This window comes from Lactuca sativa, chromosome 5 (genome assembly GCF_002870075.4).
Source record: "Lactuca sativa cultivar Salinas chromosome 5, Lsat_Salinas_v11, whole genome shotgun sequence".
Lineage (NCBI taxonomy): Eukaryota > Viridiplantae > Streptophyta > Magnoliopsida > Asterales > Asteraceae > Lactuca > Lactuca sativa.
The window spans coordinates 50575503-50602826 of NC_056627.2; the positions used below are offsets into that span (position 1 = coordinate 50575503).

The 27324-nt window shown below is 36.1% G+C and overlaps 2 protein-coding genes across 2 annotated transcripts; one reads left to right on the forward strand and one right to left on the reverse strand.

The window, feature by feature from the left end:
• Positions 1-1677: 1677 nt before the first annotated feature.
• On the reverse strand, positions 1678-15263 carry LOC111908264 (DExH-box ATP-dependent RNA helicase DExH14). Its single transcript, XM_023904092.3, has 47 exons — positions 15079-15263; positions 14918-14979; positions 14414-14582; positions 13896-14334; positions 13740-13805; positions 13551-13655; positions 12964-13266; positions 12769-12885; positions 12622-12681; positions 12465-12536; positions 12273-12389; positions 11973-12200; positions 11725-11877; positions 11567-11650; positions 11216-11290; positions 10985-11116; positions 10840-10905; positions 10226-10291; positions 9860-10132; positions 9547-9759; positions 8949-9104; positions 8636-8860; positions 8448-8549; positions 8274-8354; positions 8112-8192; positions 7790-7993; positions 7586-7702; positions 7365-7487; positions 7178-7267; positions 6937-7062; positions 6741-6803; positions 6580-6668; positions 6398-6488; positions 6160-6309; positions 5876-6067; positions 5716-5781; positions 4912-5067; positions 4667-4810; positions 4508-4575; positions 4255-4420; positions 4113-4175; positions 3663-3758; positions 3404-3571; positions 3135-3302; positions 2300-2440; positions 2029-2160; positions 1678-1949 (listed from the first exon to the last, which is right to left on the reverse strand). The coding sequence occupies exons 1-47, from the start codon at positions 15186-15188 to the stop codon at positions 1869-1871; spliced, it is 6249 nt and encodes a 2082-aa protein (XP_023759860.1). The 5' UTR covers positions 15189-15263; the 3' UTR covers positions 1678-1868.
• A 3308-nt stretch (positions 15264-18571) lies between these two features.
• On the forward strand, positions 18572-19201 carry LOC111908260 (putative dehydration-responsive element-binding protein 2H). The gene is given in 3 exon segments (XM_023904088.2): positions 18572-19050; positions 19052-19071; positions 19074-19201. Coding segments are annotated over 3 exon segments (627 nt in total).
• The last annotated feature ends 8123 nt before the right edge of the window (positions 19202-27324 follow it).

Here is a 27324-nt window from a genome sequence, read left to right on the forward strand (position 1 = left end):
CGGAGGTTGTCCTAAGAACCGATGGTTGGATCGGATACAAAATAATCGAAAATGTAATTTGCAAGAACCAATTACCATGCCAATATAAGGTCAATCAAACTTGTAACAAAGTAAACAAAACAATGTAAGTACATGTGGAAAAAAAATGTTCAGGTCAATTGGATTTATAAGAAAATAGTTATGGCAGTTTAAAGTGAAACAATTATTTTGGTTCGGTTCTTGGAACCAAAATACCTACATGATAGTCCCGAAACTGATATACCCAAAAACAGAAATCGGAGGATTGCAAAATCTAATAATAGTATACATGATAATTTTGTAACCAAATTAGTATGTCAGGCATGATATTGAAAAGTGCTAGAAGAATATCTTGAATGTGGTCAAGATCTTGAAAATAAATCAGATATGCAAATAGATATTTTAACGGTTTTGTATGTTTGATATATTCATAATGTTAATTATATCTAGAATGCGGAGAAAAACTTGTAAATAATTTATTGTAAGTTTTTAACAACTAAAGAAATATCATAAATGTTAATAATATGTAAACATGTGTTTGAAAGTCTCAAGATGTTCAATATAAGTAGAACTGTAGAGATGCTTAAGACCCGCTAAAGATTTTAGATTATTCAAATATATTAAATGCATACAAATACAAAGATATTGAAAATAAGTACAAGATTAAGATGTTTGAAACGTATAAAAGTAAATACTGAAGATGCAACAGGATATACGGAGGAAAGCCCTTTGATATTTTCAAGATCTTCAGCATAAAACCTCAAGAAGTGACATGACAAAAGTCATTATGCCTTAGAGTTTTTATTAAATGAAGACGATTACACACACACACACAGAGTTTTGGTGTATTGTGTTGTGTGTTATTAATAAGTGTATAGAATGTGTGAAATGATCTCAACTCCTCTATTTATACATATGATAGCGACCAAGTCTCTTACAAATCTGGGATCTTCCTTTATCTTCTCTCCTGAGATTCTTGGAGACCAAGCCTTTTCCAACGTGTTTTGTTCATGTATTGCTCGTGTTTCTTTATGAGATACTGATTTGACCAGGTATATAAGAATAAAATATAGAATAGTAAACTATCCAAGATCATGAACAACATTTTTACTTTGAATCCTACAAAAGATGTTTAGTCATAAGTTTTCACCAACAACAACAATTTGGTTTCAACCGGTTCCGACTTTGTTTCTCAGTCAAAACGCCCATCCTTAACACTATCAAACCTTACAAAAATAGCCCTAGAACTACTTTTGAAAATGCAACCTAGGGTTTTAGATTCATTTCTTTAAGATGATTGATGCTTAAAATGCATGAGTTAGAAGGATATTGGATTACTTGCTGGTAACCGGCTTCATTAATGAAATAAAAAAAATGTCAAAACTAGTTTTATTTTGAAAAAAAAAATAGGTCTAAAACGGAAAAAAAAAGGTAAAATATAAAATTTTTAATTTAATAAACCCAATTTACCTGTCGTTGATAACCGACTTCATTTAGAAAATATGTAAAAATTAGGTTTTTGTAGAAAAAAATGAAAAATAAACCATTTTTTATGGTATAAGAAACATATTCAGTCAATTATTATTTTAAGAAGTGTACTTTCATCAAAGATGTAGTCACTTTGTAATCAAATGAAAGATAATGTTCTCGAACATGAAATTAGTCACCAAGAAGAAAAGTATCTCGCTCAACATATCCATATGAAAATGTGAGATTTTGAAAAGCTTGGAAAAGTAGGGTTTTCAAATGTTTACATTCACTATATAGTTGTACTGTTTCATGTCCATATGATTAATTTGTAAAGCTAAGGTATTTACTATTTACTATGGTGGTGTCCAGCATTCCAGCTGCTAAGACTCCATAACCTCTTCAATCGAGTATTCTTGATCAAATCCAAGATAACAATCTGATATCAGAAACAACTTCATCCCCTACCAAATAAAAAAATCATCCACATAAGCAAAAAGGAATAAGAAGAAGAAAAGGTGTAGGACAAAAGTAATTAATTACCTGAATATTGGTTGCGGTTGGTGGCAACTTCATGCGGGTAACCACATTGTTTGTGAAGGAAACTCTTTTAAGAGCATGTAGTTCAGAGGTTGAGGAGTTCCCAAGAACCAACCACCATGCTTCATCTTTCAACTGAAAAAACAAAGAAAGAATGTTAGAGAGGACGAGCTTTCTATGGGCTATCTTTGATGACGAGGATGAGGGTGTTAAGATATCAAATAAATTGCGACTTTTGTCACACTACAATACATGTCAGACACATTGAGTGTACCTTTGGGAAACGAGGGGTAAAAGCTCTTGATGATTTTCTACGATTGGAGTTGGATCTCTCCAAACGAATATTGAGAGACGCCCCAACATCCCTTCCTTGAATCTTGAGTTTGACTTGAATTCGCGGGAAATGTTGTAGATCCTGAAACCATAAATATAAGACAAGACATTCATGCACATAATTAATATACCACATTGTAGTCTCTGTGGTATGTCAAAAGTTATGATTTCTGTCCATATGTTCTATTTCCAGTGTTGTGCGGGTGGTCTTTAAAGATTAGTTTTGTTGCAAAGTTTGTCTGAAGAAATGACTATATTGCCCTCATCTTCATTGTCTAATATTGGATAGAAAAATCTAAACAAATCCTCAATTTCCTTCACCTAGAAATAAACTATAACAAAAAGGAAAGCAAGATCTAAATCAGAAGAAACCCAAATATTCACCATATTTTATTTATTTTAATGCAAAAAAGAAAATCAATACGGCTTCATCAAAATAACAAAAATGGTAAATTTGTGGGTTTCTTTTAATTTGGATCTTGATTTTCTTAGTTATGATATATTTGTGGGTTTGGGTTTGGGTTTGTTCTTAGAGTTTAAGATGAAGAAGATTGGTGATTTTGTTAGGGGTTTAACCGAAGAAGATCAAGATGAGGGACAAATAGTCATTTTTCTTTGGATTTAAAAAAAAAAAAAAAAAAAACTTTTTTAACACGATAGTGATAGTGACAGGGACGAGCATTGCAATACATCTAGATGAAAACAAAACCATAGCGTTTGATATATATATACCACAGGGACTAAACTTGTAATTTGCTCTAAATTATTTTTAATACCTGTTGTAGTCTTGAAGCGCTGTTTCCAAATCTAGATTGCATACTCATTTTCGGGAGATCCAGTAACTGTTGTATATTTGAAATTCCTCCTTTTTGCAATAAGCTGAAAAGGTCTTCACTCATGCATGGCAACATCCATAGGGGTGAATCCCTCTCAAACCACATACCCTGACATCAATCACATGATATACATATATAACAAAAGTCAAAATTAAAAAAGCTGACCATACATGCAAAACAAAATACAAAATGGTTGGGCATAATAATACCTGCATGACCATCTGGAGAAGATGCATACAAGTAATGGAACTTTCCAGCCATCCACTATTTGCACATATATCTATCATGGCTTGAATAATACGTATACTTTGATCCAGCACTGACTTCAAGTCTGTGTAATAGTCGCTGATTGGCAGTTCCACTTGAGAAAAATGCGCCTTTGGATTTAAAAAAATAAAAATAAAGTTTAGTAAAAGAAAGAAGTAGAATTTTTTTCGGTTTTTGAAAAGTGTCTGAGATCATGCTGACCTGGAAAAGCAAATTTGCTTTAACATGTGGATCATCGAGGCGATTTTTGTCGACTGCATATGGGACTTTGGCAGATAATGCTTCGTTATAGTTCTCCTACAATAGAAACAATCAGGTTATAACCCAAAAAGATATTGCATGTCACTGTCTATATCCTTAAGGTTGTGAAATTTTGTATTTTTTTTTGTTCAAGTGTATGAAAATTATGTTTTTTTGTTGTTGATGTGGCAGATTTACTGAAACAGTTTCATTAAATTATAATCAAGTTTCAGTTTTGTTCCAATGTAACTGAGTTGTGACATTGTCCCTTCAATGTTTAAACATTTTCACAAAAATGGAACTTGATTACTATTTAATGAAGTTATTTCAATAAGCCTGCCACATCATATGTCCACTTCAGCAACAAGTTGAGCCACGTCAGCAGAAAAATACAGAGCGTAATAAAATTACCTCGTTATGACGGACAGGAAGTTCATCGTATTCGGAAGCAGCCGAAAGTACATTAAGGAAAACCTGAAAGTAAGATGATATACTGTAAGAATAAATATCAAAATGATCATAATGATAAAACTTTGGTATAAGTTTTACTTACTTCAAGAGAGGTATCTGACTCTATATTTGAAGCAAACATGGAAATTGTCATGTATTTCAGATAATATTGTGATGCTATTGAACCTAACATTAAAGACTCCACATTTTCTTCATCCATCTTAATGCATCCACCATCTTCTAAATCTTCAAATGTGTTCTGCACTAGACTGCAAGCAAAATTGTGTATTTAGTACTAAAAAAAATGAAACAGGTGATATTTTGTTAATTTAGTGAAGATATAGTACGGTTTTTACCTTGATAGGTAAGAATTTAAACTTTCGGGATCACAATCCTCCAATCCATAATAAGCTGGATTAACCATCTGCCACATGTGTAATAATGTCAAAAAAATGTAATATTCATGGAAATGATGACACATGTTTAATCAGTTTTAGGGTTTAAAAAAATATTACCAGTCTACGGAACAGATAAGTCCAGGTCATATAATGTACAGCATCTTGCTTATGAGAAATTGTTCCAGAAACTATTTCAGCATTGATGTGATCATGGAGCTGGTCTCTAAGACTGCTTTCAACTGGAAATGGTTCATAAAGAAACTGCAAAAGAAAAAATTATATGCACGTCAGCAATTGCAACATTGTGTGTATATCATATATTTGTTTTTTTTTTCTCTTGCTTTATAATTTTATAAATTGACCTTTTTATAGAAGCTTTTTTTGGGTTCATGTACAAGAATGACGGCTTTCCCATGTTGATCATATTGAGGACGACCTGCACGTCCCATCATTTGCAAGATGTCTGTGATTGGAAAATCAACGTAACGCTTTGCTTTCCCATCATAATACTCTGTTCCCTGCAGCATGTCATAAAAACCCAATATCAATAACATAACATATCAAATCAATGACCCTCCAATCGGAGGTTATTTTATAGCTTTTGACTATTTGATTTAGGCTTTGAAAGGGTTTTTACTTTTTATCATTAGAATACAACGTTTTTTCTGTCTTTTACTTGACCACTTATAGCTCTTTAAATGCTTATTTTATTTGTGTTTTTCACATTTAAACCCTTTCATCCAGTAATATTTCATTTACTTCCCTAATCATATTTAACTTTTGATCTTTATTATCTTCTGACTTACTAATCTATTTATCAAATATTTCATGCTACTCCCCAAAATCAATGTTAAAAAAACATAGCAATAATATAATATTTTTATCGTTTCATATTTTGTTAACGACATACGTGATAATTCTATCATCTTTCAAGTGCTGAAGTCAAGTAATATTCTTTTTAAGAAATATAAAATCGAAAATTTTGATGATTGGGCTTTATAGAAGATTTCAAATAGAGGTGAACAAAATAGTTGTTTTAAAAAAAGGTTTATGCATTGGAGAAGGTTTGTGATGATAGGGTTTAGTCAAATAAAGGTTAGTAGAAAGCTGATGTGGCAGAAATAAAAAATTCTTTGATAATTGTGGATGCTAAAAGTTTGACTAACCTTTATTATAACCAGATGAGCTGGAAGATTTACCCCCCAAGCTAACGTACTTGTGCAAACCAAAACCTGAAACAGTAATTTTCCATAAAATGTAGATGAAAAAGGGTTTTCCCAATCATGGGTATTGATATTTTTTTCAAAAAAATAATACAAGTCCTACCTGAATCTTGTTGTTTGCAAAAAGTTCCTCAACAAAAGATCTATCTTTGTCGTTTAATCCTGCATGATGTAATCCGATACCAAATTGTAGAGTGTGCCTAAGATTCTGATCAGTGACCTGAGAAACAATCATCTGTAGCGCCTCCTCAGGCATGGCAAGAAACTGCCTTGGATGTTCATCTGAAGCGGCATACTTCATGTTGCAAAAGAAAATAAAATATGAGTTTAATGAATAAAAATAGTATGTAACACGAGCTTTCATTTCAAGAAAATTAATAAAAATACCTGAATGAGTTCTAATGCAGTGAGCCTTGTCTGCCGACGAGATGAAACAAATATTAAAACTGGTTTTGTTGGTGAGTGTGTACATATGGCAGCATAGGTTGGCTTATTCATGCTATTCATTCTTGGACAGTAGAATTTCCCTGGGTACCCCTGTAAATTGAAATGATTAATTGTTAATATTTGAAAACTTCTTGTGTATTTCAGACTTTTATACAAGTGGAAAAGAAAGTCGCCTTGCCTGTATATGAACTTCAAGAGGCACAGGTCGTACACTTGGCTTGAAATTGAACAGACCAATCTCCTCAACTCCCAACCAGTCAGCCAGATTCCTAAAAACATTGTAAAATTGGAGCAATATGAAAAATATATATATATAATTGTTAAAACATATAAATGTGATGAACCAAAAAAAAAACTCACTGGGCATTTGCTAAGGCTGTTGACAAACCAACAAACCGAACGGGTCGCTCCGTTTGTGATGATATGTATCTCATCCTTGAGACGATGACCTGGCGACCAATTTAAAATCAGTAAAGAATTAATCCCAAAAAAGCATATCTGCAGGGTAATATGACATGTACCTCAAGTATAGGTCCACGATCAGCTCCAAGTAGGTGAATCTCATCCAAAATCATGAGGCCAACCTGCCAAAAGAATTGAAGACAATTTTCAACATAAAAATATATAATATGCAATACTTTGGTTATAACAATAATAATAATGATATGTCATATTGTCATTGTTGTTATGTAACTCTGAGGTAAGTAAGAAAAGAACCTTAGTGACATAGCTTCGACTGTGCCAATTACGACTAATACCATCCCACTTTTCAGGAGTTGAGATTATGATATCTGCTGACATCAGAGCCATCATGTCTGGAGTGTAATCACCAGTCATCTCAACCTGATAGAGCACCATGTGTAAATATCAAATCATGTTTCACATGTGATAGATTAAGTATCCCAGTGTTGATCTACTATATTCCATGTGGACCCACAAAAATTAAAGGTACACTTACCATCTTTTTACCAAGTTTAGAGACAAGGCCATTCTTCCAATCATTCATTCGTTCTCGAACTATGGCTTTTAATGGTGCTATGTAAATAACCTGTAAATTTAAGTGAGCCATAAACAAGAACTTCAGTTTTTAAATATATGTGAGCCACTGGACATACTGATCTCAAGATAAATACTGTAATTTGTACCTTCATATCAGGGGCTGTATTGAATAAATGAAGCATAGCAAGCTCTGCAGATATAGTTTTCCCACTTCCAGTAGGAGCTCCTAAAAGAACGTTGTTCTGTGTGTGATATAACACATGAAAAGCCTGCCAAGTACCATCAAAACCATCAGTGGCATACAACGTAATTAGTGATAACAACATGGCTAATATAGTAACAACATCCACAATCTAGGAAGCCATACCTGGGTTTGAATAGGATTGAAGTGTGAAAATCTGTACAAAGCTTCGTAAGCCTTGTTGCCAAGTGCAGTCACAGGAAGTGGCTTCAGATCTAGAAGTTCAGTGTGTGTTGTATGGCTCTGAATAAAAAAAGGAATACCAAAATCAACTTTACAACAAGAATTGCCAATCATAAACATGTCTGAATGTTAATTTACTATAATGACCTCTGGTAGGGCTAGATTCTTAAAAGAGATAGTATAGAAAGCCTCAGATTGCAACCAAGAATCAGAAACAGCACGAATGTAGTATTGAGGAGGATGTGGTTCAAAAATCGGCACAGTGAAGGAAAGCTTCTGTGGTTCCCCTTTTGCTGCTCGTTTGGTCAATGTAAAAAGCTCCGAGTGGTAGATATGATCATTCTCTGAATCCTGCATGATTTTTTTTTTTTCATAAAAGGTTCCACATTAATACAGTGCACTTGTGACTTGTTACTACCATTGAATTATTAAATGGCAAATTATAATCCACATAAACATAAAAAAGAACCTCAACAAGAATCCACCAACGTTGTGCAGCACCATGCCAGCGATCTTTCCATACAAAGTCTGGAGTTAAGACCAGATCTACCTGAAACAAATCTCAATATCAATATGCTGTATATAAAATATAAATACCAAACTCCATACTAATGGTTATCAAAAGAGTTACCTTTAAAACAGTTCTAGTGATCGGACTTATTGTGGCAGACAACAAGATTGATGGAAAGAATCCTATATATTGCTTCACTACCTTCAAAATCAAAATGCATCCAAATAAAAACTTACACAATTGACATTGTTGGGAGATTAAACTATAGGACACCACTTAGTACTTAGTACTTACTCTTCCTGCAGGTGCATAACGGATCATAGCTCCAATTTCCTTCTCTTGCATCTCTAGAAGATGACTCAAGTCAATCTCTCGTTCTTCTAGCTTCCGAATTATCTGAAACAAAATGGAAAAAATAAATAAGAAAAAGGATGAAGAAAAAGCATATGGAAAAATAGCAACATGGAGATGGTTAGACAAACTTCTGGTGATATATCTCTGTCAAATTGTCTGAGAGGATGCTGGTGGGGCCATATTTGACGATCTACAGCCTTGCAATACTCCAACATGAAGGAAGTCATCTCACACCATCCTCTACGCAAACAAATTTCAAAAAGGGCCCGCATTATACGCGCCAAGCTGGCACTAATGTATGCCGCATCAGAAATTAAGGAAAATGCATCGATAGACCCTCGAGATATGTATAGCTGCAAAGAATCAAAATGTTATTAGATAAAGGCAAATCATATAAACTTAATTGTCGAGTACTTATTCTTGATCTTTAATAGGCTATACCTGAATTAAAATAGATACTTTTCCATGTTTATTTGTGGGACCACCCTTGACTTCTAAAGGACAGACAGTGCGGGCTAAGGTTTCCAATTCATTTTGCTCCTCCTCTCGAACAACAATATTTTCAAATTCAGTAGAGTGAGCAACCATGTCGATTATCTGCAAAAAATTAATACCAATCAAATACCAAAGTAAGGAACTGTTTCTTTTTGAATTAATGAGCTTAATTGGTGAAGCATTTAATCTAGATAGCTATACATGGTTGTTTCATTTTTACTTAACCTTAGACAAAACGACTTAATGGGTTAATCCAAAAAACGTAATTTATTCATGCACCGACTTTTTACCTAATTTTCCATGTTTTTCCCTCCTAACTCTCCTTGCAATAATTTGATGAATATCATGAAAATTGTTTGTTCGAATGTAAGAGTAAAATGATCATTTAGCTCAGTTAGGCAGTTTATTCAGCCAAGAAAAGAAACATGCCTTGTGTATACATCACTTTATCCAGACAAACATCATTACACATTCAGCCGCTTTACCCATACAGGAGTTGGACAGAAAAAATAAAGAAACCGCTAAATAGACAAGAACTTGTTACCTCACTATCACTCATATGGCGTCTCAGCATCTCATTGTATGTCTCCACACTAGAATATTGAATATAAAAGTGACTAGCAATGCGACCAAGTTCAGTACAATAGAAGTTCCCACTTTTTTCATCAAAACGCATCATTTTAGCTTTGTCAAGTGCACGTGCAGCATCTGAAACAAGTGATCTTTGCTTCATACTCAATGAAGGATCTGCAATAACCTATCATAATGAAAGCAATTATCACATAAATAATAGTCATAAGCTTGATAAGTAATGTAAATCAAACAATAATATACATGTGCCAAAAAGTTAAGTATACCTCATCCCATCCAATACCATATGCCAGAGGATTCATCTTCATTCTTATAAAAAGGTATGTGTATCCAAGCCATGCACAAGCTTCCTTCACATTTGTCACAGTCCCCAATGTGACCTCTGCATTTAAGTTATCTTTCAAGGAGGTAATGAACTGGCTTTCTATGGGAAGTTGACTAGTCAAAAGCCGCAGATAGTAGGCCAACTTATCATGAGATGTAATTATAATGCCTTCACCACTTTTATCAAACTGAGGTCTTCCAGCACGTCCAAAAATCTACATACAATGAAGAACACAACGTTAGAACTTAAATAATAACTTTTTTTTTAAAAAAAACAACAAATAATTTAATGAAAACATTGATGACACCTGCATAACGTCCAGCATACCCAGATCTCGCCATCCACCAGCCTTTGGATCATACAACTGAGTCCCCTGTTTCAAAGGTAGGTGTGATGATTAATAAACATTGGGCAAATTGCAAGGAATAGCACTATATAAGCAATTGTATTCTAGTTTTTACTCATGATAATAACCTGCTTATATATTTATTCCCATGAAACAATGTACCTTATTTTGTATCCATAATAGCAATGAACTTATACTCTTTTTACCCATAATAGTGGTGTAATTTCATTTCGCTATTAATATGAGCAATGTACTTTATTTGTTGCATATTATTGTTATTGGTAAAGAAATGTATGTATGTTGCTATTAGCCTATTATGCATAACAGTTGTAAGTATATTGCCATCATGTGTAAACAAATGTAAGTACCTTGCTATTACCAGTAATAAAGTTAAGTATGTTGCTATTATGGGTAAGATGAAATGTAAGTACAATGCTAATATGGGTACAAAATATGGTTATGGCCTATATTGATAAAAAAAGAATAAAGTGTGTTGTTATTTCCTGCAATTTATAAACAAATAACATAAACCAATACACACACACACACACACAGGTATTCCACATTTTAACAACCTTAATTACAACAGTGTGTGCAGGTAGATTTACTCCCCATGCCAAAGTTGCTGTACAAACAAGGACCTGAAAAGAAATGGTAACACATTGAGTGACATACCACAAAAATTAAAGAGAAAAGCCAAAGGAAGAGTTAAATAAACACCTTCAGCAATCCATCAGAAAAAAGTCGCTCGGTCAAACCTCTATCAGCACGTAACATTCCTGCATGATGGATGCCAACTCCTGATCCAAATAGCTGAACGAGCTCTTTGTTCCTAGACTTTGAGACCTCCATCTGGAAGCAAATAAAGTAGGTGATGGTGACACCTCAAGTTAGATCATGATATGACTGTTTCCGGATTGTTCCAAGTCTGACAATGTCCTTAGTCCTTACCTTAAGCAACTGAAACTGAGGATGTTCATCATTCCTGAAGAGGTCTAGCTCATCATACTTCCGGGCAAGTTCAACCTGTACAATACACCATGTCAATGTATTGAAATCATCAATAAATGTGACAAAGCACTTATTTCATCCCCTGGTTGGCATACTGAATGGTCCACAAACATCAGTATGCACAAGGGCCACTAGTTCACTAGGCATATTACTCTTTCCGGTAAAGGGTTGCTTTGTCAATTCACTATCATATGATTCCGAATCAAATGAGTCCAATAATCCTTTGGAATAAAGTTTGGAGATGCGCCTACTAACAAAAACACAGTCTGTCTTATAAATACGAATTATTACCAGTTTATCAGCTGTTTTCCCAGTGTCCTTCCGTGAATGAACAAACACCATAGCTTGATGCCCTTGCTTTAGTGATTCAGAAACCTGGGAATAAGAAGTTTTAGTGACCAAAGATAGTACAAAAACGGGTAGTCATGAATGAAGAAAAAGAAAAAAACCTTTTTGTAGCAAACTTCATTCAACAATTCATTTCGTGCTTGATAATTCGTCTCTGTAATTCCAATATATTGCTGTGCAAGAGGCACAGGACGATAGCTAGAATCAAAGAAGAAGAGACCCGCCTCAGTGTTAACCCTCAGAAATTGTGCAACCTGAAAGTTGGGGATGATGTCAGCAAATCAAGCTACACAGCACAGAGGTAAATCAACCCTAGTGTTCTGTATATCAAGGAGGATAGAAGATCAACCTCGAGATAATTGGGAAGAGTAGCTGAAAGGCCTACAATACGGATCATTGACTGTGTTGACTCCACCTGGCGAAGTGTGCGGGCCACTAATGCTTCTATTACAGGCCCTCTATCATCATTCAGCAGATGTACTTCATCAATAATCAAGAGCTTTACTAGCATGGACAGTGACATGTCACTGCTTTTACGAGTAATTACATCCCATTTCTCAGGTGTTGTCACAATCATCTGTGAGAAAATATTCCAATATTAAAACTCAAACACCAGTTGTATAACTTAATTTCCAAAGTTGTAAAATACCTGAGTTTCTTCGAGTTCATTTTTGGAGAGTTGCATGTCCCCAGTAAGTTCTTTCACAACCATGTTCAATGGAGCTAATCGATGGCTAAATGCCTTGGTAACTTCAGCAGCTAATGCCTAGAGATTGCATGTCCAAAAGAGATAGTAAGAATTAAAAAGAATAATGGGTTTAAATGATAATATCAGTTGTACCTTCATGGGAGCAACATAAACTATCTTAAACTCTTCTTTATGCAAGTAGCCATCTTTGAAGTGCTGTCCAATCTGTAAGCATCACTTGGTATGATTTAATTTGAAAATAAGTTTTACAGGAGAAATCAATCTCTATGAGATCAGAGTATTTGTGCACCTCATGTAGAACAGCAATCATAGCTATATTTGTTTTCCCAGCTCCTGTTGGAGCACAAACCTGGAAAACATGATGGTTGCTTGAGGACAAAGGATCTTATTTCTTGGCATCATATGTATTAATGAACTTATTCAATTTTGGACTGACCAGAATGTTCTCATTAGTGTTGTAAGTAGTATGGAAAATTCTGCTCTGAATACGGTTGAGTGATTTGTAGCCTTGAAAAGCAGCTTGTGCAAATTCATCCAACTCAGTTATTTCAATCTAAAAGAACAATACAATAAAAACTATAAATCACTACACATGATTTATTATAAATTAGAAAAGGAAAAAAGAAGGTACCAGCTTCTCTCCAGGCTTCATGGGTGCAGTTTGTGTTGGAGGGATGGAAACTTCTTCATATCCCTTATGATGTTTCCTAGTTGTTCCCTGAGGAAGAGCAGTAACTGCTAATGTGTTTGACCCTTCACCATGTCCAATCAGATCATCAAAGGGGCTTTTCTTTGCACTTGCTTGAAGTAAAGAACTAAAACTCATAACAGACAACTCGTTATCAGCCCCATGATCAGTTCCTCGTTTATGTTTCTTCTCCTCTTTGCGTCTTAGTTTATCAATTTGCTTTTCTGATTCTGTTTGAACTGTAACCTGTATCAATTGTTGCGTAACAACCAAACTTTTAAGAGTTATTACCTTGTAAATTTCAATGTTTTTGGTAAGCAGTTGTGTTGTATGTGTGTATAAAGTAAGGACATTGGGAGAAATGTGAGGTCTTTAGTTGAGTTGTAAGTACAATGCCAAATGAGAAGTGTAGGCATTTATTATCTTTGGTTGAGTTGTAAATACAATGTCATAATGGACTGTTGACAACCAACTTTCATGCATGTGAGAATAACAACAAAACTACAAAGAACAAATGAATAAATTCATACCTGAGTACCATAGCTAGGCATGCGTGGTTGAGACCCAGAAACCACCTTTTCAGATTTTAAGTTCAGCATCCCATGATGAATGGCTTCCACGAGTTCCTTCCTATGCTGAATTGGAGAAATATAACAAGAACACTGATGATAACTGATAAAAATGAGTAAATAAATGCAACAAAAATGTTCGTTTCTCACCATGATAAGATCTTGAACAGTTTCAAATGCACTATCACCAACTAGATCCAACAAATCACCAGCTATCTTCAAAACAAAAGTAAAAGCATTCGGATAACTTAGAAATCCAAAGGAAAAAACCCTTTCAAAATCACAATGAATTGACCACTTCATTACCTCATCACCAGCCTTGTCTGAATCAAGTACCCGACAAATAGCCATTGCTAGTTCATCTTGAGGAAGCTGAGAAGTACTACTTTTTACTATTTTATTGCATTCATCTCTTAACCATCCTAAATCAAAAACTCCACCAACAGGATGGTGATTAGTGACCTCATTGTTATCATACCAGTCCCCATGAAGTGAGGTAGAAGTTACATTTGAATCCTCCCCCCACATCTCTACATCCTCAATAGATTCATCAACCAAGAACCGGGCTGGGTGGTGAAAAACCAAGTTTGCACCAAACTCTTGACAATCATCACTGGCATTGACTTGGTTTTCAGCCAATTTGTGGTTGTCTGGCTGCAACTTGGAAAGACTTTGCACAGCATTAACAACTTTCTGTAGCTTTGTATCCGAAACAGAATAACCAAGTAGTTTTTGTAGTTCAGATCTGCAGAAACATAAAGTGTTTTAAGATAAATATTGTCTGTTGATGAATGTATTTACAGGTAAAGGCAAGAATTTTTTACTTCTTTTCAATGATCCTTCTATTCTCTTCTTCCTCTTCTCCATGAGTACCAAAAAGCCTGTACACTGCCAACGCCACCTCTTTGAACTCCTCATTGATCACTACTCCATCAATCAACTCAACCACAGCCCCAACAAATTGTTTGTATGCTTGGCGGACTTCAATAGAAGCTACACCAATTTCAAGTACCCAATAAAAATATGAACTTAAAATGTTTTCATATCATATAGTTTTAGTACACACCAGGTAGTTTTAAATAGCAAAATTCATGATAAAAGTCTATTGATAGTGTTTCATTGTCTCCTATAAAGTTTTAACGTAGCTAGCAAAACTTTAGCTAAGAGTCTACGATTGGTCAATTCAAGTTAAACATCTGCGCGTTAATCTCTCAAATCCATCCACGCCTCTATTTTACTTGAATATTACGAAAGGAGTGATCATATATTTTGCATAATAGCAAATGTAAGTATGTATATAAAACAATAGTGCGAGTTAACGAGAGTACCTTCATCCCATCGATGAACAATCTTTCGAGCAACTTCGAATTCGTCAACTGACTTTGCAGAGCTGATTACAGCCAATTCAATATTCAGTTCATTAGCATAACAAATTTTACAAATTGTGAATAAAACAGTTGCATATGTGATAGGGTTTGCAATCAACTACCTGCGACGACTGTTGAATGATTGAAGAATGGATTTGCGATTGATATAAGCTTGATCTGCGTCGAATGGATCCCTCAGGGAGTTGGTTAATCGAGGCAATTCGAGCAACATTTTTCTTCTTTGTGATGGCGGGAAGACAGTCAGTCCGGTGGTAGAGGAACGGTGAAGAAGTAATGTTCGATTGTTCTCCACGGCATGGACCGGGTCGGTTTATTGTTGTAATTCCTGTCCTGGATCTGGATGTGTATTTCGGATTCGGGCCGGACGGGGTTGCAGGCTTGGGCTTTAAGACGGGTTCATTCAATCATGGATCCTCTTGTTTTATTGGGGCTAAGCGCATCCATATTTCCATAGTGGGCCTCATTGTTAGTCGTTTTTGGTCAAATAAGTTTGAGAAAGTTAAAGAGATTTTGTGAAAACCTTTTTATTTTATTTATAAATTTGCAAGCTTCTTACGTAAAGTTTTTCTTTCATATTTCAGTTATATAGGTCCGATTATAATAATAAAATTGTAGAAGCATGGGTTAAATACAATCTAATAATAATAGTATTTTCTAGTCTATGATCTTTCATTAAACCATAGGTAAGTGAGACAAAGGGATAATGATTTTAAGGGTAACAAAATTTTGATTTTATTCACATTTAGTCACTAAACTTTTTTTCGTTATCTATTTGTCACTGAACTATTGAAATTGTTCATAATTTACCCTTATGACCGATTGTTACCGGTCATAAGGGTAAAATGTGAACAGTTGCAATAGTTCAGTGGCAAATAGATAAAGAAAAAAAATTAGTGACAAAATGTAAACAAAATCGAAAGTCCGTTTCCCTCTAAAAAAATTTGGATTCAAATGGATGATTTCATATTAGCATATAGCATGATATTCACTTAGAGTACAAGTTTGTACAATAACTGATGTTTACATGGGAATAGAATTTCCTAGCTGAAAATGCTAGTTGTGACAATATAAGGAGGCAGTGGTATCATTAGGTGATATACAGGTCGGTGAGCGTCTGAATTATGTGGAGAGACCAGTGGATGTTCTAGAGAGGAATATGAAGGTTCAACGGAACAAGGAGGTACCTTTGGTAAAGGTACAGTGGGGGCACATGAGGGGATCCGAGTGGGCATGGGAGCCAGAGGCAGAGATGTGGGAGCACTACCCAGACTTGTTCACTACAGCAGACTTCGAGGATGAAGTATAGTTCAAGTGGGGGAGAATTGTAACACCCCGACTCCCAGGTACAAGTTTAAAGCATTATACGACATATTTATGGACCTACTCGACGAGTTGGTTGCCCCCAACTCGTCGTGTAGAAGCGGGTAAGCCCGCGTGGATTATTGGATCTACTAGACGAGTCGGAGGACCCGAACTCGATGAGTAGGAGTTAGGAGATGAAACACTAATTTTTGGGGTTTTCACCCTATTTAAAGGACCTTAAGTCCCTTCCTCCAATCCTTTACCACCCCCTTGACGACTAAGAGAAACCCTAATTGATATCCTATCATTTTAAGAACCAAAACTAAGAGCATAAAAATTAATAACTGCTATAACTACCTTTAACCACCCTAAGACTGATATAAGCAACTTTATCCTCCACAACCACAATCTATAATAACCTGCAATGTTAGAACAATTAGATACTCGGATTTAATGAAGTTATAACATCTGACTGTACATAGTTTCGTATGAAAACTATGAAGCACTTTAAAAAAATCAATACTAACATAAATATTTTGAAAAAATTTATGACCCAAACATATACTTACTCTGGAGAAAAGGACTTCTTCTTTCTGTAATCTTCATTTCTTTCACATTGCCAAGTGGATCCAACTTCCTTGCACAGTCCATTGGTGGCTGTCTTCAAAAGAATCAATAAACCATAAATACATAAATTACTAAGTTATCCATCTAAAGTTAACATAGATTGAAAAACCCTATAATTGATGGAACCAAATCTCAGTGTGAAACATATAACAAAAAAATATCAGTGTGCGTGTAAAAAAAGTACAAAATATTATGAAGTACCTCATCATGAAGTGGCTTTAATAGGAAGGTCTCCTCTTTAAATCATTTTTATGTAGACAAGTAAATGTACCTATCAATCATGCTTCCTGGCTGAACAAAGCTAGATGCATCAGCAACATGTATCCAGACTTTGATATGGGGCTTGCATGTTGTAAAAATGCACATTAGTAGGGGGTGAATTGCTTGCATGTTTCAGATGTTAGAGGAGGAGAAGGCTGTGAATCTTGCTTTTCTTGCAATGTTATTAGCGGTGGTGATGATCAAGCGCTCCAGTCTTTAACTTTTGATGTGATGGGTACAAACAAAAGTTGTACGAAACATGATGATGCTTAATTACAATCTTCTCATTCTTGATGATTGTTAGCAGATTGAAAAACCAAAGCTCGCAGCTTCACCATATCCCTCTCTGCTAATATTAGTAGAAAGCAGAAGGTATTCTAGTCTTTTCATAGATGGCTACCACATCTGCCAGGTGGACCGATGGTCTATGATTATCTTCACTGTTTTGGCCTCCCCCTCTAGATACGCAACAACATAAGGTATAATCAGTGCCTTTTTTTGCAATTTGAAGTTATACAGTTTTTAAAAAAGTGTTATTATATTTAGACAGTGGTTTTATATTTCATTGTGTTTCATAACCAGGCACAAATTACTGCATATGTTGACTACTTTGGTCAATTTACATCAGAGCAATTTCCTAAAGATATAGCTAAGGTATTTATTTTCCACCTTTTACCAATCAACCTCTTTACTAATGTATAATTACTATTCTGACCTTGATATATACTTTCAGTTGGTTCGCCACCGCTACCCCTCACAAGAAAAACGCTTGTTTGATGATGTCTTAGGTATTTTTTTTTTCATATTTCATCATTTACATCACTTTCACATTTCATGTCTACAGTATCATATTATAAAGTATAAACATAACTTCTAATTGAAAACTCAAAAATATAGTGAACAAAAAAAGGGAATATTTTGCTTACTCTTGTTCTCCCATCATCTACATCAATGTACACTGGAGTAGTTTGAAATGATATATAGGTGTACAAGATCCTCAACTTGAGAAACAAGTATATAAATAAATAAATAAATATTATCATGATTTAATTTAAACAATGAAATAAACAGTTAAAATATACAAATGTGTATGAAAAAAGGTTTTACCTTCTTTTTTTGAGTTGCAGAAAAGAGAGCAGTTTGCCTTGTCTGCACATTAAAGAGAACCAAGTTCAGTTCACTAATGATACAAAAGTTAACTACCACAAGGGTAATATGGTCAGTTAGTTGAAGTGTTTGAAAGGGAATCAAAATGCACTTTTGGTTGTAATTCTTCTCTCAGGCATTTCATCATACAGTTGGCAAGCCCTAATTTGAGAAAAAACTGAAATATAAGAGATAAATAGAGAAACTACCGACTTGTTCAACGGAAATTGGAATGAAAATAAACCCAGAAACACACAAATGGTTCATTCTACTCAAGTTTCTTCATCAATGGAGTCCTCCAGAAAGAAAAAATCACGAACTAGACATGAAGGCCCAAAAGGGGTAGCAGAAACTCTAGCGAAATGGAAGGAATACAACAAGAAGATCGATAAATTAGATGAAAAAGCTAAACCAACACGTAAAGTTCCTGCAAAAGGATCAAAGAAAGGTCGCATGAAAGGTAAAAGAGGACCTGAGAACTCGAGGTGTAATTTCAGAGGTGTAAAACAACGAACATGGGGTAAATGGGTAGCTGAGATTCGAGAATCCAATAGAGGTAGTCGATTATGGCTTGGAACTTTCGGGTCAGCAGTTGAAGCTGCCATAGCTTATGAAGTTGCCCAAGTCATGTATGGTCCTCGTGCTCGTCTCAATCTGCCAAACTGTCGAACCATGAGCGAGTATTATTCTGAATCAATGGTGGTTCCTAATGATGCTTCAAGTTGCGACTCCACTACAATGTAGCCATTCTGAAGACTCCAAAATGGGTCGGGTAGTCAAATGGTCAAAGATGATTGTGAATCGAATAGCAACGAATTTGGTAATCTGCCATTGATGACGACTGTTAAACAAGAAGTTGAAGATGATCAGGAAGATTACGACTGGTAATAGCAAGCCCTAATTTGAGAAAAACTGAAATAGAAGAGATAAATGGAGAAACTATCGAGATGAAGCAGGTGAAATCATAGCAGAGATGAAGCAAATGAATGGAAATTAGAAGCCTTTTTTCTTGATTGAGATGATGAAGTCGAGAGATGGAGATGAAATCGTAACCTTGGATCTGTGATTGAGAAGTTGCGCGCACAACAGTGAAAGCAAAATGAAAGATACGTCAAAACGCTTAGGGCAAAAAGGGTAGCAAGCTTTTCTTTTCCCGCTTGTAACTAAGGTACGCGTGTTCATAAAAATTATAAAGCGACACCTACAGAGGAGGCCCATTTAAGATACAGCGCCCTATGTGTTTTTAATTTTTTTTTCTTATGACACTAATTTAAGGGCACGCAATAATGCGTGACCTAAATCCTTAAATTTTCTGAAGAGATGACACTTTTTTAATGTCACTCTCGTCTGCGTAACCTAAATTAACGAGTGTCGTGGTTTACGTGTCGTAAAAGGTTGTTTTCTAGTAGTGATTTTGGGTTTAGGGCTATCTTTAGCACATTTGGGAGTCATTTCGAGTATTGGGGCAAGATCTAAAGTTGTAACTTCACATCTAAACGCCCCTTGGTCCCTATAGCTATAAAGTTATGAGATTTGGAAAGCTAAGGTCCTTCCTTTTGGGTTAAACATTCCATTTCACTTGGTTTTGACATTTAGGACCATGCATGCACGTAAAGTTTGCAACTTTATGTGGAAACCATACCCTAGGACGTTAGATCTGCATTTTGGGACTTTAGGGTGGCTTAAAAACGTCTATACGAGAAAAAGACTGAAGGGACTCGACGAGTGCATAAGTCAACTCGACAAGTCGAAATAGGGGTTCCTGTTTTTGGTTTCTGCATGGACTCAGTGAGTCAGTAAGACGACTCGACGAGTCAGTTAGGGTTTTCCCGACATTGGACACGTATGGACTCGGCGAGTTAACTGGGGTTTTCAATATTTCTCAAGTTCTGGAAGGACTCGGCGAGTCAGTAAGCTACACTCGACGAGTTGGGTCAACATGGACTGTTGACCTTGACTTTGACTTTGACTAAGGGTTGACCAGTTTGACTTTTAGGGGTATTTTAGTAAATAGGAAATTTAGGGAAGTGGTCTAATGGTAAATATAGGTGGTGGAGTTCGTGGTTGTGATTCGAGAGTTTAAACTTATCACTTCGGTTCAACATTTGTGAGGTGAGTTTTCCTCACTATACTCAATGGTCTAAGGCACCAAGGCCGAACCTTTTGGATTGTTATCCTGATATGTTATGCTAGTATGATCTGTTAGATCAGTATCATACTAACATATAATATGATCTGCCAGATAGTGTTAGAGTGTAGTAAATCTGCGGGTGTAGCTGTAACATTCATTAGCAGTCAGATAGTGTTAGAGTGTTGTAAGTTTGCGGGTGTAGCTGTAGCATTCAGTGGCAGTCAAATAGTATTAGAGTGTTGTAAGTCTGCGGGTGTAGCCGTACCAATCACTAGTAGCCAGATAGTGATAGAGTGTTGTAAGTCTGCAGGTGTAGTCGTAGCATTCATTAGGTTGGTAGATAGCATGAGTGTGTTGTAAGGACGCAGAAAGAACAGTAGTACCCACCAGTTCGGGTGCAGCAGTGAGGATATGGAAATCCATGGATTGGATTTTGGATTTACCCAAATGGATTAGATCTGGTGGGGACAGTGATAAGACTGTAGGAGCGCCACTATAGTTATGGGATCAGGGAAGCAATGGACTGTATAAGATTGATTTTTATATAAGGTTACCATCGGTTAGGTGGCAATCACTTTTAGCCTTGGATTTGATGATGATAGGATTCGACGTATGGACCCCATTGGTTAGATTAGAAAGTTGATTAGAGCCACAGTGGCATGATAACTAGTGGCAACTAGTTCCAAAGAAGGATTCCGTTTAGTAGTCATGTGAGGCGACTAAGTAGGGAGTCCTTTGGCTTTGCAGCTGGGCCAGAACCCGATATTTCAGATGATTGGCGAACGATATGAGACCAGGTAGGTCTCGGAAGATTTCGGAAAGTAGCCATGAGGTAACCTACTGCTTCAGGCAGTTCAGTGTTCGGACAGTTCAACGTTTGGGCAGTGTTAGAATTTGTGTTTAGGTTGCAAGTACGGACATAATAGCTAGTTGATTGGGAAGTGACAAGCCACTCACAGCAGGATCAGTTTGTGACAACCCGAAATTTTCATTCGGTCAAACCCTAAAGTCAATCACTTCAATTTATAAGTCAAGTTCATTTTCATTTGTTTTTGGCAAATTTAAAGTTCGTTTGATTATTTTAATAATTAATCTTTAAACAAACGGGTGAAAGGAAGTGTCGTCTCGAGTCTTGAAATTCCAAAACCGCAAGTACCACGTAGTTAAGACATTCACGGTCAAACTTTTATGTTTGGGCCGTAAATCCCTCCAAAAACCGTAAACTCATGCCTTAAGCATGAGTTTACTCCCCGAAATACTTCATTTCTTACTTGCAACCTCAATAGCAAACTCCAAACACTCTCAACTACCATCCCGTCTTTCACCCGATTTCCCGAAAACATAAGTACTTCTTGGCTTGATTTGTTGTTATATCATAACAACTAGTGATTATACATCTTTTGATCCATTAAATTTCATGTTTTGATTAGATTTCCAAAACACCAAGAACACACACTAGTGTTCTTGGACTTTTAGCTCATTTCAAGCTTCCATTTAGTAAGTACCTCTATCCAAGAGTCTTATAAAGCTTGTTATACATCTTTACATCAAGGAAATGTCCCAAGAACACCAAGAACAAGGTGTTCACGGTTTTGGGAAGCTCCCAAAACCGTAAACACCAAGTAAGGTGCAAAAGGGTGCCTTAGGGTGCCTTAGTCCGTTCACAAGCCTTAGGGACATGTCTAAATCCTTCCTTGATGTGTTTATCACATGAAAAGCACAAAAATCTCTCATTTATATGTGTTTACGGTTTGGGGAGCTCCCAAAACCGTAAACACCCCAAAGTATGTATAAATGACCCATATCCTTTCCTATGCCTTAGTAACTAACAAGGATCCATTCTTTGATGAGCATAGGACTTGAAAACATGAAAATACCACTTTCCATATGGGTTTACAGTGGTAAAACCAAAAGGAAATGGCCTTGGGGCCGTAAACTCCTCAAAGGAGTGTAATGATGCCTTAATCTCTTCCAAAGGCCTAACCATCAAGTAGAAATGCTTCAAAGGACTTGTAAAACCTCAAAACAACTTATGGTCAAAAAGTGAGGAGTTTACGATTGTAAACCCTTGAGTTTAATACCGTAAACTCATTGGGTAATGGTCATGAAAACCGTAAACTCCAAAGGAGTTTACCTTTGAACCCCAAACACAATAGCAAGGTCCTTTAGCACTTAGATGCAATCCTTATGACTTGTAGCACTTATATAAGGTGTTTTACATGCCTTAGGATGTCTTAACTTTGTCAATTAGTGTTTTAAAGTCTAATTGGATACATATATGTGTGATTATATGTTAACTAGGATCATTTGGTGTGAACAAGTCTTCATTTGTCACCTAGCTATCCTACATCATTCAGTTCATCCAAACCACCATCTACAAGTGAGTTCATACCCCTTAATCAATGTTTTAAATGATTTTAAATGTTTTACTTGGGGGGGGGGGGGGGGGGGGAATACAAGTAGAAAACAGCATGTTAATGAATCAATCACATGTGATTTATAACTGTGCTTTCATCCAGTTGATTTCACATACTTCAAAATGTGATGCAAAAAATGGTTTTCTATTATAAAAATACTTTGTTATCAAATGTATTACTTTTGAAATGTTTATTGAAATGACATCAAGTCATTGTTATATATTGTTTGTTCAAAACTCTTAAATGTCTTACAAAACCATTTTTCATCTTCTTGATTAAAACTATATCTATACACTTATGTTCTTATATATATATATATATATATATATATATATATATATGTGTGTGTGTGTGTGTGTGTGTATTGATATGATAGTTTTCATCCTTCATTTAGTTTTCCCACACTCTTGTGTAGTAAGAGTGTATAAACCTTCTTGGACATCAATTACCTTCCAGTAAAACTATTATAGGGATAGTTAGGAGATACAAAACATTATTTCTATTACAAGGAATTACACCAGAGTCAGTTCATTCATGAGTCTATACTAAATGTTATATGAAGAGATACACTTACATGGATACTTGTACCTAGATACTATTACATATCATACGTGTAGTTTAGTTTTGTCTATCCTAGTACAAAAGGATACTATACGGGACTAACCATTATGGCACCCACCTGTTATCAACAGAGGTAATGAACATCTACGGATGCCTACGGTTAATACTTATACTAGGGGTACCTTTACGGGACTAACCATTCCTCCAACCTGCTGTTAGCTACAGAGGAAAATGAACATCTACGGATATTCAAGGTCAATATGTTTCGGCAGTCGCGATGTCGTGTTTATCTTACTACAAAAGGATAATACTTATATGGCTATATTTCCCCTATTACTTTTATTTTGTGATACATTCACATAAACGATGAGGTAGACTCTATATTGTTAATAGTAGTCGAAAAAGGGAAAACCATCTTTGTTACAGCAAATCATACAAGTCTTGGTAGAAGACTACTTTCAAAACATTTGAGTCTTGGTAGAAGACTACTCATATACTAATAGGAAATATGGGATTTTCTAGGGTTTTCATACTTATATCAAATGTTTCATTCAAAGATTTACATGACATTCATAACAGCTTTCCAAAACAGGGTAATGACACTTAAATACTTATGAATTCACCAGCTTTATGCTGATACTCGCTTTCAAAATAACTTGTATTCTCAGGTCACCAGTAGACAGGTACGATGACCAGGTCTTGAGAAGACGGAGCACAGACAAGACTCGTCTTTTATTTTGATTACATATTTTGGTGTCTTATTACAATGAAAGAACACACATGTATTAAAACTTTACTTTTAATGCAATGGATGATGTTGTTGCTTGTTTACTACTTTACACTGTTATGATACTTCACATGAGGTCCTCCACCCCTGAACGTTTCCGCCGTTCTCGGTTTTGGGCTGTGACACAGTTGATCCTATGCCGAGTATAAGTGATCTGCAGGGATAATTAGGTCTATGAACCAGTTTTGCAGTGGGAACCTCGAGCTATCAGAAGTTGAGTAGCCTATTGAGGTATAAATGGACTAGATTCAACGATAATGATTCAGTATGAGTGTTCTGTCAGGGATTCAGACCATCTTGAGACAACAAATTTCAGACGAAGTAATGTGATCTTATTGCGAGGAATTTGTTCACTTGCGGATCTTAGGGCTATGCGAAGATTGCTCACGGCTACCCCGGAGAAGGATAGGGTGTGCCTAGGATGGTGACCATGTTACTTGAGTAGTTAGGCGTGTAAGGAATGGTAATGAATGATTTTAAGAACAAAATCTAATTTAAGTGGGGGAGAGCTGTAACACCCCGTTTATTTAATAAATAAATAGACGAAATTAATGAATGAATCGTAGCCCTAAAATTTATAATTATATAGCAAGGTGTTGATTTCGAAGAGTTATCTGTCATAATTTGGAAGTTGGAGGTTAATAGTGTAAGTTTCGGACTGGCTTTGTAAAATATTTGTGAAGGCAGGGACAACTTGGTAAATTATGGGGACTTAATTTGAATAGATTTTGGAAGCTAAGGGTTTAATGGTATCTTATGGACTTCATTTTAAAATAAATTGTATGGGAGGGGCTATTTAGTAACTGTTGGATTAATTATGAATGGAATTTATGGGAATCGAGGCTAAAGGGTAAATGTTGGACTTAAGTTAAAGAAGATTTTATGGGGAGGGACCAATCCTGCCAACATGGGACGAAGTTTGGATTGGTGCGGGGTATATAGCCATAACATCACCGACCCTTAAACACTAGCCCTAACGACATGAGCAGTCGCCACCCTTATAGATCCCTTCTCCTTCCAGCCGCCGCCGCCATCGTCGTCAAAGCCAAAAGTCGTCGTGAGGTGTCATTATAGTCAGGATTGTCGTTGTTTGTGCTGCTGCCACCGGCTATAGGCGCAATTGTGGCCGCCGTTCGCTGCCACCGTTCTCTTCCTTCTTCCTTTCGTTTTGTTGCCGATGGCCGCCACTTTATCGCCACCAGCAGCCGCCATGGTAGTGGGGGACCGCAGGGGACTCTTTGTGGGTTGTCGTAGTTGCGGCAGTCTTCGGTGGGAGTTGCCCACCCTCTTCGCTCCTTCTCCCACTACATTCGATGCCGCTATCGTCGACTGTCCCATTGCCGTCGTCAATGCCGCTTCTGCCGCCTTCCTGTGATGTTGCCATCGCCTTACGCCACCAGGTGGGTGGCGGGGTTCCTTTGCGAACGTGAACAATTTGTGTGTGTGTGATGTATGTGGTGATGTTTGGCCGGAATTCATGGAAAATCCACCACCATCATCTGTCGTCGTGGGTCACCATAAGGTGGTTATGTGTGTGTGTGTGTGTTTATTTTGGATATTGGAATTGTAAATTGTGTGACAACCCGAAATTTCTATCCTGTACAATAGATTAATTCAATCAAAATTAGACTCGTTTTGCTATCTTTAAACACTATTTAGGGTCTATTTAAGTGTTATAAACCTAGTACAATCAAGGTAGGAGCATAGAAATGGAATAACACGATGCATATCAAGCACACTCGGGCCAAACACTCCAACACATGGAGTGTGTGGCCGCACACCCATTCCAGCCACACACTCCCACCTATAAATATGACCCTTAGTCATTTTTGAACACTTTTCCCACTCCTTCAAAGATGGAACACATTTCTCTCTCAAGTACCATCCAAATATTCATCTTGATCTTCATAAAAGTAAGTAATCCTTCCTTTGATTAGATGATACTTGAACTTATCTAGCCTTCTTCCCTACTTTGATCCATGAAAAACACATTTTTGGTGTTAGATCTTCAAAAACACCAAGAACACATACTAAACTTGTTGGAGTTTAACCATACTTCTAAGCCTCTAAATCATGCATACACTTATCGTAGCTTGTTATATGCCAACACTTGAAGATATGTAGGAAAAATGCCATTTCTCATAATCTCTAGGAGTGTACGGCCGCACACACCATGTATACGGCCGCACACACCATGTGCAACCATACACACCCTTTTTAGGTCCTAAAATGGCAATAAACTCCATATAAGGCTAGAGCATGAAGAAAGAAACCTTCCTAGATGAGTCCTAAGGCCTTAAAATGTGTTTTAACACACTTCATAGGGAGTGTGCGGCCGCACACACACCCTGGCTGCACACACCATGTGCAACCATACACACCCTTTTTAGGTCCTAAAATGGAAATAAACTCCATATAAGCCTAGAGTATGAAGAAAGAAACCTTACTAGATGAGTCCTAGGGCCTTAAAATTCATTTTAACACACTTCATGGGGAGTGTGCGTCCGCACACACACAAATGGTGTATTTTGAACATACACTCCCTTGTTTAGCCATATACCCCTTATATACAATCATTTATGGTTGTAACACTTCAATATAAGTGTTTACTAGTCCCTAAGGTGGTCCCAATTCAATAATTAGTTGTCACTAACACTAATTGTATACATACATATGTCATTATATGGTTGATAGGATTCGTTTGTGCTCAAGTCCGCAATTGACACTCAACTTCCTAAACCGATCTTACAGTCGCATCACTCACTACATGTGAGTTCATACCCCTTGATTAACCTTTTAAATGTTTTTAAATGCCTTTATGGGGGGATACAAGTTGAATCACTTTAGTTAGACTATCAATCACATGTGATTTTATAACTATCAAGCATGTGGATTTACTATGTTTCTAACTGTTTTGTCAACAAAACTACTTCAAAATGATTATCAAACTCTTTTACATGTTAAACTTATCATGAAACTTGTTCTTAATTACCAAACCATTACTTTCACTTTTTTAAACTTATATACTGTAAAAAACCATGTCCAGTACATATATAGTTATATATGTAAGGTTTGAAGGACTTAGGACTGATAACTCGCTTTAATTCATGTTCCT

Coding starts and splice junctions, on each gene's coding strand:
- LOC111908264 (XM_023904092.3), bottom strand. CDS start 15,188: ATGTTGCTCGAATTGCCTCGATTAACCAACTCCCTGAGGGATCCATTC. Junction 13,656..13,739: donor CTGTTCAAGATCTTATCATG/GTGAGAAACGAA, acceptor TCTCCAATTCAG/CATAGGAAGGAACTCGTGGA. Junction 8,861..8,948: donor AAGTATCTATTTTAATTCAG/GTATAGCCTATT, acceptor GATTCTTTGCAG/CTATACATATCTCGAGGGTC.